This window comes from Dermacentor albipictus, chromosome 5, assembly GCF_038994185.2.
Source record: "Dermacentor albipictus isolate Rhodes 1998 colony chromosome 5, USDA_Dalb.pri_finalv2, whole genome shotgun sequence".
NCBI classification, from domain to species: Eukaryota; Metazoa; Arthropoda; class Arachnida; order Ixodida; family Ixodidae; genus Dermacentor; species Dermacentor albipictus.
In genome coordinates, this window is record NC_091825.1 from 148,493,240 (window position 1) to 148,508,909 (window position 15,670).

Genomic DNA, 15,670 nt, shown 5'->3' on the forward strand with positions numbered 1-15,670 from the left:
TAAAAAATTATGGGGTTTTACGTGCCAAAACCACTTTCTGATTATGAGGCACGCCGTAGTGGAAGACCCCGGAAATTTCGACCACCTGGGGTTCTTTAACGTGCACCTAAATCTAAGCACACGGGTGTTTTCGCATTTCGCCCCCATCGAAATGCGGCCGCCTTGGCCGGGATTCGATCCCGCGACCTCGTGCTCAGCAGCCTAACACCATAGCCACTGAGCAACCACGGCGGGTAATTTATAAAGTAGGAGGTGTGGTCAAAAGACGGCCGGCAATTAAAAAAAAAATACGCCGGTTCAACTCGACGTTGGAGCCTAAATGACGCGCTTCTTGTTTGTGTGAGCAAAGTAGCAGCCGTAGCGAAGGACACGAGCAAAGTTCCTTCACACGTAGCTGTTAGCTATCCGTGTCATGAAGAACACAGCGGTGTATGATGCTTGTAGAGAAAAGAATGTCGATAAGATGTGTATGCACGGAAAAGTACGACACACATCTAAATGAACTTAAGGCTTGTGGGGATCGCACGCGCATCCCGATATCTCCGGAGCGGCCACGCGGTTATCACGCGATAATCACGTGCTCGCTCGCGGAGGGTAGCGAGGAGAGGGCACCTTCGCCACTCCCGCTGCTCTTCGCGCCTGGCCGCGACGCTGCAGCCAAGGCACCCCGTTCCCTCCTTTCCCTTTCTTGGAACCGGGGAGACCCCTCTCCGCCGCTCGGGAGAAGCGCTATTCCCCCGACGGATCTTTGTCTCACGGCGGAAGAGCTAGCGAAAGGCCGCATCTCAAATCAGCCGCTGAGACCGCCGCACGCCGTCCCCCTGTGTTGCGCCCGGCCTTTGTGTGCGACTCACCGCCCCAGGGCCCGAGCGCGGATCCACTTTTGGGTGAGCTGAACTCTTATCAGCCTCTTTTGTGGTTCCCACATTGTGCGGTTTGTGTTTCACCCCAGACGTGCGGAATGCTCCGCCGCTGCGGTTGTGTTTTGTGTTGTATTTGTGTGTGTTGTGGCTGTTGTTGTCTGTTGGAATCTCTGTACTCTAAGGTGAATAAACACCTTAGGTCGAGACTCGCCCTGTCCCCACTGGCCTGAACCCGCCGTGGTCGCAACTCACTGCGAACCGCGGGTTAGGGGTCACAGCTCTGACTGCTAGGGCTGCTGCGAAAGTGCTGGGGAGCGACTGCCGCTCCGCCGGCGCTGTGCGATCCAGAGAAGGGTCAGGTGCGCACGCGCGAGCCTGAGTAATACCCCTATATTTGGCGCCCAACGTGGGGCCAGAGGTGTGACAGGTTGAGTCTGTTTGTGTGAGTGTCTACCACTGCACGAACGAACCATGGCAGCATACGGGGCTGATTTACAGCCGTTGTATACGCTGTCGCAGGTTGCTACCAACAGGCAACAATTCGAAGCGGCGGTAACTGCTACCGCTCAGTCATGCCCTGCGGCGGACATTAGCCCTGGGAATTTGATAAGCTTCGAAGAGGGTAGCGCTACACACGAGGCGCTCTCTCCGGCAGGATGTACCCTTGAAGGCGGGAGGCACATTACGCCGAACCCTTCGCCAGTGTTTGCGGAGAGCATGGAGCCACTGCGGCATACTTGCTCGACGCGTTCTGCTCCTGTGCCAGGCATTACTGGCCAGAGCGAGCCTCAACAGGTGCTGTTGCAGGATGCGATGCGCTTGATTGAGAGGTTGACAGGTGCCGTGCAGGACACTCTGCTGACATCTGCCGCCGCTGCTAGACCGAGAGTGAGGGTGGACTTACCCACCTACAGCGGGTATCATGATTCAGTTAGCGTCAACGAATACCTCGATCGCGTGCTGACTTACCAGCGCGCAACGGGGCTGTCCGATGACGAGATGCTGGAACGCGTCGTACCAGTGTCGTTGACTGATCACGCTGCCCGCTGGTTCCGGCTTACTGGCTACCGGTCTAGCACGCTGGCTGAGTTCCGAGCGGGATTACGCGAGGAATTCCTGCCCGCAGATTACGAGCGTCGTCTGCGGCGCGAGTTGGAGCTACGTACTCAGCATCCGGACGAATCCTTGCTCGAGTACGTCAGGGCGATGGACGAACTTTATCGTACCGCTGACCCTACCGCTCCGAACTGCGATAAGGTGGAGAGAGTCACACGACAAGCTCATCCCACCTTCGCAGCGTACCTAAGAGGCAGCAAGTTCAGGGATTTGGATGAGCTGGCCTCGGAGGCAAAGCGCATACAGGCGGACATACTCGCCTTGCGCTCATACCGACCTCCACCCCCAGCGTCGAGGGCACTTGAGCCGCGATGCGCGTGGAACGGGGACACTTTTCGCACTCGTTCCGGTGGAGATGGTGTGGTTGCTTTCAGCGACGGACAACTGAGAAACGGTTGGGGCTTATCTGACCGGGCTCTCGATCCGTACACTTATGCCATGCGTGCAGCATGCGCTGCCGATGGCCGAGGTATGCAGAATCGTGGTCGATATGCCGGCTCGATGATGCGAGAGCAGAGCGTGCCTGCAAGGGAGCAGTCGATACAGAGGAATAACGGTCAAACGGCGCGAGGCACTGGACGCCAAGCCCGTCAAAGGCCGGCTCTCCTCTGTTATCGGTGCAACCAGCCGGGGCACTTCGCCCGGGATTGCAGACAGCCTGCGAACCGAGAGCACGCGCTTTCGGGAAACGAGCGGGGCCGCCGGTGAGCAATGCTGCATGGCCGGCGGCGGTTACAGCGGTGCGAAGTGAGACACACGAACTCCTTGCCCCGCTGGCTTGTCGTTTTGGATTGCCCAGCGACACGCCAGTCCCGCTCATAGAGGTTACAGTCGCCCGGCGCAGGTTTTTTGCGCTGTTAGACACAGGAGCAAGCGCTTCACTATTTGGCGACGAGGTGTGTGAACATCTCCGTCGGAACGCTATCCGACTGAGAGAGAGTAATGTGACCTTCCGACTGGCCAGCGGCACGGCACACGCGAGCTGTGCTGCTAGGCTTGTGGTGCGGTGGGAGAAGCGGGTGAGGCGACAGCGCCTAGCTCACCTTCCCGGCCTGTCGGTTCCTATAATTCTTGGTAGAGATTTCCTCGCCAAGACGGGCATTGTTATTGACGTCTGCAACGGAGGATATAGGGAGCGAGCATGTGGCACCCTGAAACCTTTCGTTTCATTTCAAAAAGCGTCAGAGACAACTTCGTTCGATGATGCTTCGCGCGCAGACCGACCAAACGATTGCCCGAAAAGGTCCCTCAGAACGGTTGCGGCCGGGTCGAAATGCCGTCCGGCCAACCGCGCTGAGAAAAGAGGCGCGGAGGGGAACTGCTCCCCTCCCGCACAGCCCGTAACCCCCGCTGCGGTGGCAGACTGTGCCGCAGTGAGGGGCGAACGATACCACCCGCTGCTGGACGACTCAAGCAGTTTGTCGGGGGAAGAAAAGGCTCGCCTCTCAGCGCTTCTGACTGAATATGATGCCGTATTCACAGAGCGGCCTGGTTGCACTACGCTATACAGGCACAAAATTGAGACAGGCGACGCCTCTCCGTGGAAGTGTAATCCTCGGCCGGTGAGTTTGGCTAAGAGGAAAGCACTAGACAGCGCTCTGGACGAACTGCTCGATACAGGCGTTGTTGAACGATCGGACAGCCCATGGGGTTTTCCTGTGGTGTTGGTTCCTAAAAAGGATGGGACGCCCCGCCTTTGTGTTGACTATCGCCGCCTGAACGAGGTGACACGCAAGGACGCATATCCGCTTCCTAGCATTCCCTCGATCGTATCCAACGTTGGCGGAGCGAAGTACTTCACTACGCTCGATGCAAGCAGAGGATACTTTCAGGTGGAGGTAGATCCCTGTGACCGAGAGAAGACTGCCTTCACGTGTCACAGGGGACTTTTCCAGTTTACCCGTATGCCATTCGGACTTGTCGGTGCGCCTGCGACTTACCAGCGCCTGATGGACCGTGTCTTGGGTGACGCAAGGTGGCACCACGCTCTTGCTTACCTGGACGATGTTGTGGTATACTCGCGTACCTTTGATGGGCACTTACGCCATCTCAGGGACGTGTTGGAGCGTCTGAGGTCTGCGGGGATAACGCTAAACCCGACCAAGACCCAGATCGCGGCAACCCGAGTAACGCTACTGGGGTTTAAACTGGATAACGGACGCCTTCTACCGTGTGATGACAAGGTTCAGGCATTATTGAACTACCCGTCACCGGAAGACATAGGCGGACTGAGACGCTTTTTGGGGCTGGCGAATTTCTATCGACAGTTCATCCCAAACTGCGCTGCACTGCAAGCCCCCTTGACAATGCTGTTGAGGAAAGGTGAGCAGTGGAGGTGGGGTCCCGAGCAAGAGGAGGCACTGCGCAACCTCGTAAACGCGCTCGTGGAAACCACCGAGTTAAGGCTACCTGATTTGAACAAAGAATTTGTCATTCATACGGACGCCAGCGACCTTGGCCTAGGAGCGGTTTTGCTCCAACAGCACGAAGGTAGCTTGCGCCCGGTAGCTTTTGCCAGCCGCTCTTTGACTGCCGCAGAGAAAAATTACTCCGTGACCGAAAAGGAATGTCTGGCGATCATTTTCGCTCTCAAAAAGTTTGATTACTATATTGATGGAGTCCCATTCATAATTGAGACCGATCATATGGCATTAACTTGGCTTAGGCGCTTAGGAGAGCCGAGCGGCCGGCTCGCGCGATGGGCACTTCTCCTGCAGCGATACGATATTACCGTTCGCTACAGGAGAGGAAAGAACAACGTTGTGGCGGACGCACTTTCGCGCGCGCCCGTTGACTGTGAGAAGAGTGATATTACTACTCAACTCACCTCGCCCGAAACTGAGCTTGAGAGCGGACTAACCGCTGCGACGATTGAGGTTGTCAGGAGGGGTAATATTAATACCCATCGTGACCCCTCAGTGACTCAGCCGAAGAGCAGAGTAACTGCTACAATGCTCGACGGCGCTGGTCCTGAAGGAAGGGCGGATGAACCCCCTTCTCAGGACGAAAGCGTGAACCACTTGGACTGCGTCAGTTCAGTGGGGAGCGTGTTCGGCAGAAAGGAGCTGTTAGAGGCACAGCGGGAGGATCCATTTTGTAAGAAAGTGTTTGAGGGGCTCCGGGAGCCCGGCGGCGCGGCCGCGGCGCACATGGACGCAGCTGGTATTGCTGTGGGTGCGCGGCGCTCCGAAACAGCTGGTAATGCTGTGAGCGCGTTGGATTCCTACCTGCTAGACTCTGACGGCGTCCTGCTGAGATACATTCCCGCGGAGAAGGATACACACGAGTCCTTCAAAGCGGTGATTCCACGCACGCTGAGAGGAGCACTTTTACGCTACTTTCACGATACGTGCCTGGCCGGGCATGCGAGTGGCCCTAAGACTTATCTAAAGTTGTGCCGCTTTGCTACCTGGCCTGGAATGAAGCGGGATGTGATGCGCTACGCCCGCTCTTGTAACGTGTGCCAACGCGTGAAGCCGCGTGGTGGACGCCCACCCGGGCTCATGCAGCCGATCAATAGCCGAACACCGTGGCAAATTGCGGCATGTGACGTCATGGGGCCTTACCCCAGGACACCGAGCGGGAACCGATTCCTTCTCGTAGTCACAGACCATTTCAGCAAGTGGGCGGAATTGTTCCCCCTGCGGAAGCTGACGGCACGCGTTATCATGGGAAAGCTGATCGAGGTGTTTACACGATTCGGCTATCCTGAGCAGCTGATAACGGACAATGCGTCCTACTTCACTGCCAAACTCTTCGTGGACTCTTGTGCAGCTCTCGGCATTAAGCACAGGAGAACAACCACGTACCATGCCCAGGCGAATCCCACTGAGCGTGTGAACCGCAACATCAAGCACATGCTAGTTGCATTTGCGGGGACGCACAATGAGTGGGACGCTTGTCTTCCTGAAATTGGATTTGCTATCAGGTCGACAGTGAATCGATCGACTGGGTATACACCCGCCACCCTCAACCTTGGGAGGGAGCTGTTGAATCCGGTTGAACTTACTCTACAGGAACGAAGCAGCACGGAACTGGTTGTTTCGTCGGCACGCGCCGATTATGCGACTGGGCTGCGCGCGAAGGTAACGGAGGCTTTACGAAAAGCGCGACGGAACCTGAGCACTGCACGTGCCGAGCAGAAAGCGCAGTACGACCGCTCTCATCGGGAAGTTCAGTACAAAGTGGGCGACCTGGTGTTGAGACGGAATCACGTCCTGAGCGACGCCAGTAAGAAATTCTCAGCTTCTCTGGCGCCAAAATGGGCAGGACCGTACCGGGTGCGAGAGACTGTCTCTTCGCTCGTGTACAGGCTGGCGGACTTGAAGCTAAGACCGATCAGCCGACCGGTGCATGTCTGCGATCTCAAACCCTACTATGACAGAGGGAACGAGTGGCCCGAGGAGAATGCTCTCCCGCGCCCGCAGGCAGCGGCATCGGGTGGCACGGCTCGAGGTTCGAGCCCGGTGCGGCATTATAACTTGCGATCTCGGCAGAACTAACTCTGTCCGGTTCGCGGAGGCTATTTTATTGTGCGCGATATCGGACGGAATGCTCCTCCGAGGTCTAGCATGCAGGCTTCCAGAGCGAGCACGCGCTTTCTCTTTGGAAGAAGCGAGAGGGGCTAACAGAATTGTCGCAGCAGCAGACCGCCCGTCGGGAGCCGTGCAACAACCATCAAGCAAGAAGGAAAAGACCATCTCCACTGCCGGTGGGGACGAGCAGGCCGCAAGCAGTCAGCAGCGCAGTGCAGGCAACGGGCGGCGAGAAAACATCCTCCGGAGGCTAACAGCGAGGTGAGAGGTGCAGCGGGCGACTTCCGGTCCGGAATGGTCGCGGCGGCGCAGAATTCGCCGAACCGCGCCGCACAGCTCCGCGACCGAGTTGCGAGCCCCGCAACCAAGCACCCAGCCTCAAGGTCGAACGAAAGACTTCGCCCGCAAGGACAGAGTGGACCCCTGCTGCGCAGCGAGGTGCAAGCCATCGTCAGGGGTGGGTCGGCGCGCCTTTGCCGATCTTGCCTGCCGAAACCCGCGAGGGTGCGCCAATACCAGAGGGCAACGACCTCCGAGAACATCAAAAGAGCTGTCCTGCGCCATCTCGAGGCTGGTTCGGGGATCGCGTCAGCGTAATCGAGGCAGCCAAGAAAAATCCAGGGACCCTTTCGCCACCACGGACCCGGCACGTCCGACTGGGCAGGTGACGCCGCCGAGACGCAAGATGACCCGGACCCAGCGCCCTTCTTGCCTCCCACTGCATCCCGCTGCTGTCAAGCTGCTCCGTACCATCCTCCTGCGTTCCGGCCTGGCTCGCGACCACCTACACGGCGACAACGACGGTCTGCAGCTAGAGCTGCTCCCTCACCAACATGGATGGACTCAAACCGTGTTGCTGTCGGAGTAGCATGTCCCTCTCGCAGGAAAGCCTCAGGTGACGGCGGCCTCTTAGCGGCTAAAGGGTTATTTTAAGGAGGGGGGGATGTGGGGATCGCACGCGCATCCCGATATCTCCGGAGCGGCCACGCGGTTATCACGCGATAATCACGTGCTCGCTCGCGGAGGGTAGCGAGGAGAGGGCACCTTCGCCACTCCCGCTGCTCTTCGCGCCTGGCCGCGACGCTGCAGCCAAGGCACCCCGTTCCCTCCTTTCCCTTTCTTGGAACCGGGGAGACCCCTCTCCGCCGCTCGGGAGAAGCGCTATTCCCCCGACGGATCTTTGTCTCACGGCGGAAGAGCTAGCGAAAGGCCGCATCTCAAATCAGCCGCTGAGACCGCCGCACGCCGTCCCCCTGTGTTGCGCCCGGCCTTTGTGTGCGACTCACCGCCCCAGGGCCCGAGCGCGGATCCACTTTTGGGTGAGCTGAACTCTTATCAGCCTCTTTTGTGGTTCCCACATTGTGCGGTTTGTGTTTCACCCCAGACGTGCGGAATGCTCCGCCGCTGCGGTTGTGTTTTGTGTTGTATTTGTGTGTGTTGTGGCTGTTGTTGTCTGTTGGAATCTCTGTACTCTAAGGTGAATAAACACCTTAGGTCGAGACTCACCCTGTCCCCACTGGCCTGAACCCGCCGTGGTCGCAACTCACTGCGAACCGCGGGTTAGGGGTCACAGCTCTGACTGCTAGGGCTGCTGCGAAAGTGCTAGGGAGCGACTGCCGCTCCGCCGGCGCTGTGCGATCCAGAGAAGGGTCAGGTGCGCACGCGCGAGCCTGAGTAATACCCCTATAGGCTTCATAACCCTAGGTGTCACAGTGGCACATTCATTCTGGAGGATTGGCCACGAATGGGCACATACCCAGTTGCACATACCCAGCGTCGAATTTGCCTGTTCAGGCACATACCGGTAGCCCAAGTGCCCACTCGGCAAGACTGCAGCCAGCACATACCCAGCTACCCAAGTTGTCTACGAATACTTATGGAGACATGTCCTACAGCGTTTGACTTCGCTTTCTATTTTTCTTATGCTCTGCGACGTGGAGTGCATTTACTCGCCTTGTACCCGATCAGAGCGAATGTTCTCCATTGGAGGGCATAAGGACACCCGAATGAAGCCAAATATGGGAGAAGTAGCCGCTCTTGCAAAAGCAGTTGGCAGGGCTCTCCTTCCTCTTATATAGAATGAATATTTCGTGCGCTTTCAGTCGCTTTTCATGTTATACACTCGTGAGGCAGATTACTCACATTTCGGCCGAAATAATTCCGTGCGACGCTAACACTATTTCTTTTTCTCTCTTTCTTCCTCCTTCCCTTTTTCGCCTTTCCTAGGTCCACCCAGGTAGCCCACGGTCCAGATGGCAAGTTTCAAGTCAACATCGTCCGCTCGAGCGCAGCGATCGCCCTTGGTCGCGTTGGCGCTGTCGCTGTGGCTGCAGTGGTTCGCCAGCGTGGCCTGTGCCGACGACCCGAGTCCGGCCATCTATCCTGGCCAGGCGAACATCGCGCTGATGATGCCGCTGCGAACCGCGGTGAGAAACGGCACCAGCGACGCCGCGGCGGGATCTGGAAACGGTGGAGACGGCGCGTGTGGCTCCCTGGACCCGCGCCGGGTGCGGCTCGCCCTGGCCGGAGTCTGGGCGGCGCAGCAAGCGAACTTCAGGAAGGCCCCGTCTGACTTCAACCTGGGTACGCGAGCGAGCTTCCTTTGTATGGCTGACGTTGCGCGTTGTTCTCCCCTACCCACCACCATAGATACGAGTTGCATGCAATACAGTCAGCAACGGCATGGGACACATTCGCGAGGCTTTCTGTTTTCTAACTGTTCCTGGCCGATCTATTGACTGGTTACCTTCGCTAATAACATGCCTAACATCATGACTGACAGGCAGCTATTCTTACGAACAATTTTGGCATATAAGAGCAGATGTCAAGCAATCGTGATGTTGGACGTATCATGAGCGAAGGTGACCAGTCAATGGATTGGCAAGGGACACTTTCGAATGGAAAGCCTTGTGAATTCGGCTCTGAATGTTTCCATAACGGCAAATCTTTCATTTTTATGCGCTTATTCACCAGGGCATATATTAATATATACTTGTTGTGCCAATCCCCAAAGCATGGAGGTTTTCTGTTTTAAGGAATACTAAGGCGCAACATTAACTTAGTTTATTTTGGTCTGATCTGGTAAAAAAAAAGGAGTGCGTATTCAGAAAAACGCACTTACGCTATAATTGTTCGTAAGAGAAAAGTTCAACCAATATTGGTATTGGACATATTATTAATGAAGACTATCGGCCGATGTCAAGGTGCACTTATGAACGGAAACCTTTGTGAATTCGACCCCTGATCTGCATTTGCTTGGCGAAAATAGTTTGCAGTTAAACAAAGAGATTCAAGCGGGACGTCTGCCTTTCCGAACTTTGTATCCGAAAAGCAGCGCCAGTGCTTTAGTACGACGTCACTAATTTCAAAGTATTGTCACCCCTTTGTGGCCGCTTTTTGTTCAGAAAAGAAATTGCGAATACTCACTAATTTGAATGTTTTATTGTTTTAGCATGTCAACGTAATCTTTACTTAACGATAAACAATTAACTAGGCCCCAGCAGACGCTGCCCGATTGATACGAGAGGTGGAGTTAGTGCGACGTGTTCGCGGCGACGTCGCAATACGACTTTCGTCTTTTTTATTTTTTCCCGGCTTATAACAGGGCTGCCCTCCCTGCAAGACTCACGTACGTTTCAGGCATTCCGAAGGTGCAGTTTGTAAACCCGGCTAATGTTTCAATCCCCCATTAGCCTTTTAAATACTTATACCGCTAATATACAGAATAATTAGCGTACAGAGTGCAAAACAGAGCAATTAGCGTTTGTACAGAGTACAAACGCCAGCAGTATTAATATACACACACACACAAACACACACGCGCACACACACACACACACCGAGGGCCAATCGTCGCCGGCTCTCCGCGACTACGACACAGCGCTGTCGCGCCAAGTGTCTTTTCCTTCGCCTCCTACACGAAACGTAACAATTACGTTTTATTCTTTTCCTTCTTCGAGTGTTTGTCACGACTTGATGCGCTTCTGGCCCGGGAGGGGAAAATGGCTCGCTGCTGTGCGCACGACGAATGCGCATGACGACTACGAGTGAGGCTCATTCACTCTGAAGATTCGAGAAAGCGCAATGGCGACCTGCGCCGTTCGCGAGATCGTGAGAGTGATTTCCACGGCCACGCCTGTGTGGCTGCGCCGTTTTGCCTGCTGCGTCTGTTTTTCCCATCAGATGCCCATGATTTCGAGCGAGCGTATTCTTTGATGATGATGATGATGTCCTGGATGAGTTTGGCGCTTACCCACTCGCGGGGATAGGCCAAGATTTGCCCGTGCCCCGTTCCTTTTCTTCTTCTAAGACATACGCGCGCGCCGCAGTGACGTCAAGAATCCGCAGATCGATTCCCCATTTGCACAGCAGCGTAAACTCTAATTAAAAGGTGCCCCCCATGCACAGGGGCAGCTTTAGTGATTTGCAGGCACTGCATAGTAGTTAAAGAAAATAAGGTTGAGTGAACTCTGGAACGGGATCACAGTTACCGGTTCAATTAACTGGTACGAACAAGGAATACAATAAGCAGCTCCGAATAATTTGACGTCTATACGTATAATAAGCCGACCTGCGATGACGTGAAGGTGGCGAGGATAAACAACTGGCTACTCAGGAGTGAAATAAACTTTTAAAAGTTATTTTATTTAATCTTACAACAGATTCTACGTTTTATTCTTTTACTCTTCCGAGGTAATGATATTTGACTTATCAAAGTGAATTATTTTCCGATTCCCATTTGTAACAAGTTATACTTATAAGAAAACACCAAAGAAAAGAAAAGAAAAAGATAGACAGAAATGGAGAAGCTGAGAATTGGACAATAGCCTAGTTCTATTGGTAACGATGATGTTTCGAACTTCGTTACTTATAGCCAGAGGTGAGAGAAAAGTTCTTGTGTATTTGAAAAGCGTTTGGTTTAGTCGGAGCATTCTTACTAATACCGTTCCAGCCAGCGAACTATCCATTTTTCTAAGTCACGTGAAGCGCATAAGGAGCTGCTTTCTGGCTAAATATAAGCTCCGAAAAGTTGATACATCACCCCGGTACTAAGAAGGTCGCGCAGCGAAGCTCTCAAAAGGCAGTGGATGTCGATTACGAGCGCTCATCTTTAAATAGCGGAGACCTTCTTTGTTACTAAAGTACGCCGCGCACTTCCGTATTATAAAGCCAAATGCGGCCTAAACGGTTTCACCTTCTCGTGCACTCTCACGCTCTCGCGACGGCGGACATTTTGTCCGCCATTAAAAGGTAATTTCCCCCCTACTTTCCCCGAAGCGTCAGGCAAGTGGAAAGATGCGCGGACGATTCGCGAACGAACAAAAGCTGACTTCCACCATCGACCAGCGCCGTGTTTATTCCTCAAGCTTTCACTTACGGCTTCTGATGATATCGCGCACATTAATGAAGTGACTGTCCTAGTTACGCGCGAGCCTTCTGCTGGAGAAGGGAAAGAAAGAAAAGAAAAAGACGAAGGAAGGAAGGATACGAGAACGAAAGGGGTTCACCAAAACCGGTGAGAAAGAACGAAACGAAGTGCGGGAAATTCCGCCGGTATAACCTTGGCTTGGCGAGCATTTCGCGAGAGCGTCGAATCTCGTATAGCGAGTCGCATTACTCGTGCCTTCCTCGAACGGAACGACGCAGATTGAAATAGATAAAGGAAAAGAAAAAGAAAGAGCGAGAGAGGGTAATACACGAAGGGACGGAACCTAAAAAAAACACGAAAACAAACGGTTCGTCGTAATCGCAAACATCCCCTTATGGAGTTTCGCATAGCCGACAGACGGCGATGCACCCTATCGGTCGTTTCATATATACCATATAAACACGCACTTTCCCGAACTCGACAGGTGCGAGCTTCTTTCCTTGTGGCGTCTTTCTCAAAGGACTGCGGTTATGGTCTGCTTTTCGGCTACGCAGACCATCCGCCGTCGATGCGATGACGTTCATTAAGGTCGTTGAATCGAGTGTGTTGACTCGTTTCCTCAGCTTTCAGTAATAGTTAAATTAAGTGAAATAATAATAATAATAATAATAATAATAATAATAATAATAATAATAATAATAATAATAATAATAATAATAATAATAATAATAATAATAATAATAATAATAACCCTCTAATTTACAAGACCAGGAACTACTGCAAGTTATCATTAGTCACATTGTCTGTCTTGTTAGTCTCGCTTTCTGCTCGCTTCACCTTAAAAGGAAGCTTTATTTCAGGTGCTCCTATCTAAATACATGTAAAAGGAGAATTCGTTTTTCTCGGCAACCACCGCACCAAATTTGGCGAGGTTTGCTAGCATTTAAAAGAAAAACTTAAGATCTAGTGACTGTTTGTTTCGACATTTTGATTTAGGTCCTCATTTCTTTAATAAAGATGAGCAAAAATCGAAAATTTTCAGGAAACTAAACTGTCAAGTTTACAACTCTGTCACTCAGAAATTCAAAATGATATCACAATTTCGTGAATTGCATCTAATAGTACACCTAGAAACATTTTGATTTAGGTCCTCATTTCTTTAATAAAGATGAGCAAAAATCGAAAATTTTCAGGAAACTAAACTGTCAAGTTTACAACTCTGTCACTCAGAAATTCAAAATGATATCACAATTTCGTGAATTGCATCTAATAGTACACCTAGAAACATTTTGATTTAGGTCCTCATTTCTTTAATAAAGATGAGCAAAAATCGAAAATTTTCAGGAAACTAAACTGTCAAGTTTACAACTCTGTCACTCAGAAATTCAAAATGATATCACAATTTCGTGAATTGCATCTAATAGTACACCTAAAGCGGACGAAATTGATATGTTACACATGAATCTCAAAAAATTTAGTTATATGAAAACACAGCTTTTGCCGAACCCTTGTACACAACGTAACAAATTCACGTAAGGTACAAAATGACATATGGAACTTCTCTGCTTTTACTGATCTAATGGGTACCATTTACAGAACTGCGATTTCTATTCTTGATGCAGAGCCATTAATTTGTAAACTTCGTGATTCTGTATTTTTCAAACTTTCGTATTTTGAAAATCTTTTTAACAAAATTCAGGCCTAAATCGAAACTCCGCTTCCAGCAGTCACTAGAATTTAACTTTCTCTCTCAAATGCAACACATTTCATTAACATAGGTACAGGGCTTATCTCACAAAAACATTTTTGCGTTTTACGTGTATTTGAATAGGCCGCGTCGGAATTTGGCCCGAGCTAAAGCTTCCGCGTAAGAACTTCATAAAGCGCAACGAAGACACGGGACAGAAGAAACGACGGTGCAAGGCGCTTCTGCCGCGTCTCTTCGTTGCGCTTTAAGAAAGTTCTCAAGATGAACGACGACCAACTTAGCCGGTTCGTTCATCCCGCTCTCTCGCTTCACGATCTCCCTTCGATTTCCAGGCGTCTACCTGTACGACACCTGCGGGAGCGACAACGTGGCCCTGCGGCAGAGCGTGCGCGTCATCCACCAGGCGGGACACGTGCGCTCCATGGCCTGCCCCACCACGAGGGTGCCGCCCGTGTTCGGTTAGTGGCCCATATTGTATACTATACGCCGCCTTTGCTTCATTCTCGCTGCGCGCGCGCGACAACTTGCGCTACAACGTTTCCCATCCGCGTCGTCGAACGCAGGTGCCATACTGCAGGGCGAACTGGATGCCGTCGAGACGGCGGCCAAGACGCTCGCCTCCTTCTCCATACCGGCGGTGGCCGCCAGGGACGTTCCAGCCGACAGCGTCCGCAGGCTGCGCAACCTCTACAGCACCGCGCCGGCGGCCACTTCGCTCGCAAGGGTTGGTCTCGGTTGACGAGGGAGACACGCTTTATTGAACAATCCCGGTTAGGGTAATGATCGAGCCCCTATAGCTCGAAAAACTCGCTAGTCGCTCGCATCATTGCCGATCCGATGTAAACGGCGAGTCATACCGTTCGTGTCAGGTGGATGTGGCCTGAGTCAGCCACTCGGCGGTGGGGGTCAGGGAGAGTCGAGTTTCGGTGTACCTTATTAATACCGGCCGAGAACTATTCCGTATAGGGACTGGTACAAGAGCTCACCCCCCCTATCAAAGTGCGAATACTGCAACGGGCACGCCAACACAACATACAATTCAAGGGAATGTGGACCCCTACTTCCGTCACTTCTCTTAGATAACAATAGCGACGAAAAAAAAAGAAGAAAAAGAAAGGCAAGGAGGTTAGCCAGAACGAAAAATATGGTTTGCTACCCTGCACTGGGAGACAGGGGAGGTAGGAAGATCAGAAGAAAGCAGAGAGTGAGAGAGAGCACGTGCACAAACTATAACAGCCTGTTACGAGCACCACACGCAATCACAGCAAACGACTAATCATTGACCAGTAGTCACAGGAATCACAGCAAATGACTAGTAACACTAGTCAGTGCTAAAGTCCCTTGTGGACGTATGTTGTCCTTCAAGATAGCAACGACGCATTCGAAACCCTCTGCTGCGACGGCTTTTAGGTCGGTAAAATGATTCGTTCTGACAATGGTCTGTCATCAATGTGAGCAATGGCGAAGTCGCGAGTGATCGTCTCTGTGAACTGTATCGAGGACAGGCACACAAAACGCGTACAATAAGAAGATCCATGTCCGTTCGCGACAGCACGTCGATGACAGTAGCAGCTCGACACGACGGCATTAAACGCTATAGCGCAACACATTTAAAAACGATGGTATGCGAACACGCGAGTGACCTGAGCGTAACGCAATAAGCCCTGCGTATACTGAGCCTCACGGCGCACTCTGTTGCCGGAACGAATTGCTGACTCATGCCCCGAATCGAGCGTGGCGTGGATGAGTTGCGCCGAATCGCGCCCCGGCGCAGATCGGTGCCGATGAATTATGTCACGCTGCGTGACACGGACAGAATCAGCGATGTTGTGCGTCCTTTGCACTACCTTTTAAACCCACGCGAACAAAGGGGAGAGAAAGAAAATAAAGAGAAAAGAAGGTCAACCGGACGACCACTCTAGAGTGATGAAAGGGGATTTTCGAGTAGGTTATGCTACATTATGGTGAACAGCGCGAGCGAGATGATGAACAGCACGACTACAGAGACCGCAAGTGGGCCTGCTGCACTTCGAAAACTGCAGTTGGGCGTCAACAACTTTTAGTGCCCGCGACGGAGGTG

At 52.5% G+C, this 15,670-nt stretch overlaps 1 protein-coding gene and 1 long non-coding RNA gene across 3 annotated transcripts in view; one reads left to right on the forward strand and one right to left on the reverse strand.

The window, feature by feature from the left end:
• LOC135897641 (metabotropic glutamate receptor 3-like) overlaps positions 1 to 15,670 on the forward strand; it is an 81,732-nt gene that overhangs the window by 48,338 nt on the left and 17,724 nt on the right. The window contains exons 2-4 of the mRNA XM_070539164.1: positions 8,741 to 9,097; positions 13,923 to 14,048; positions 14,154 to 14,314. Coding sequence (XP_070395265.1) covers positions 8,767 to 9,097; positions 13,923 to 14,048; positions 14,154 to 14,314 — 618 coding nt within the window. The 5' untranslated portion in view covers positions 8,741 to 8,766. The remainder of the gene's footprint in view (positions 1 to 8,740; positions 9,098 to 13,922; positions 14,049 to 14,153; positions 14,315 to 15,670) is intronic.
• Positions 8,959 to 15,670, reverse strand: part of LOC135897642 (uncharacterized) — a 76,203-nt gene continuing 69,491 nt past the window's right edge. Inside the window, exon 3 of one of the 2 annotated variants that reach the window (XR_010563104.1) lies at positions 8,959 to 9,093. This is a non-coding gene — a long non-coding RNA (uncharacterized lncRNA). The remainder of the gene's footprint in view (positions 9,094 to 15,670) is intronic. The other variant, XR_011514658.1, reaches the window with a different exon arrangement.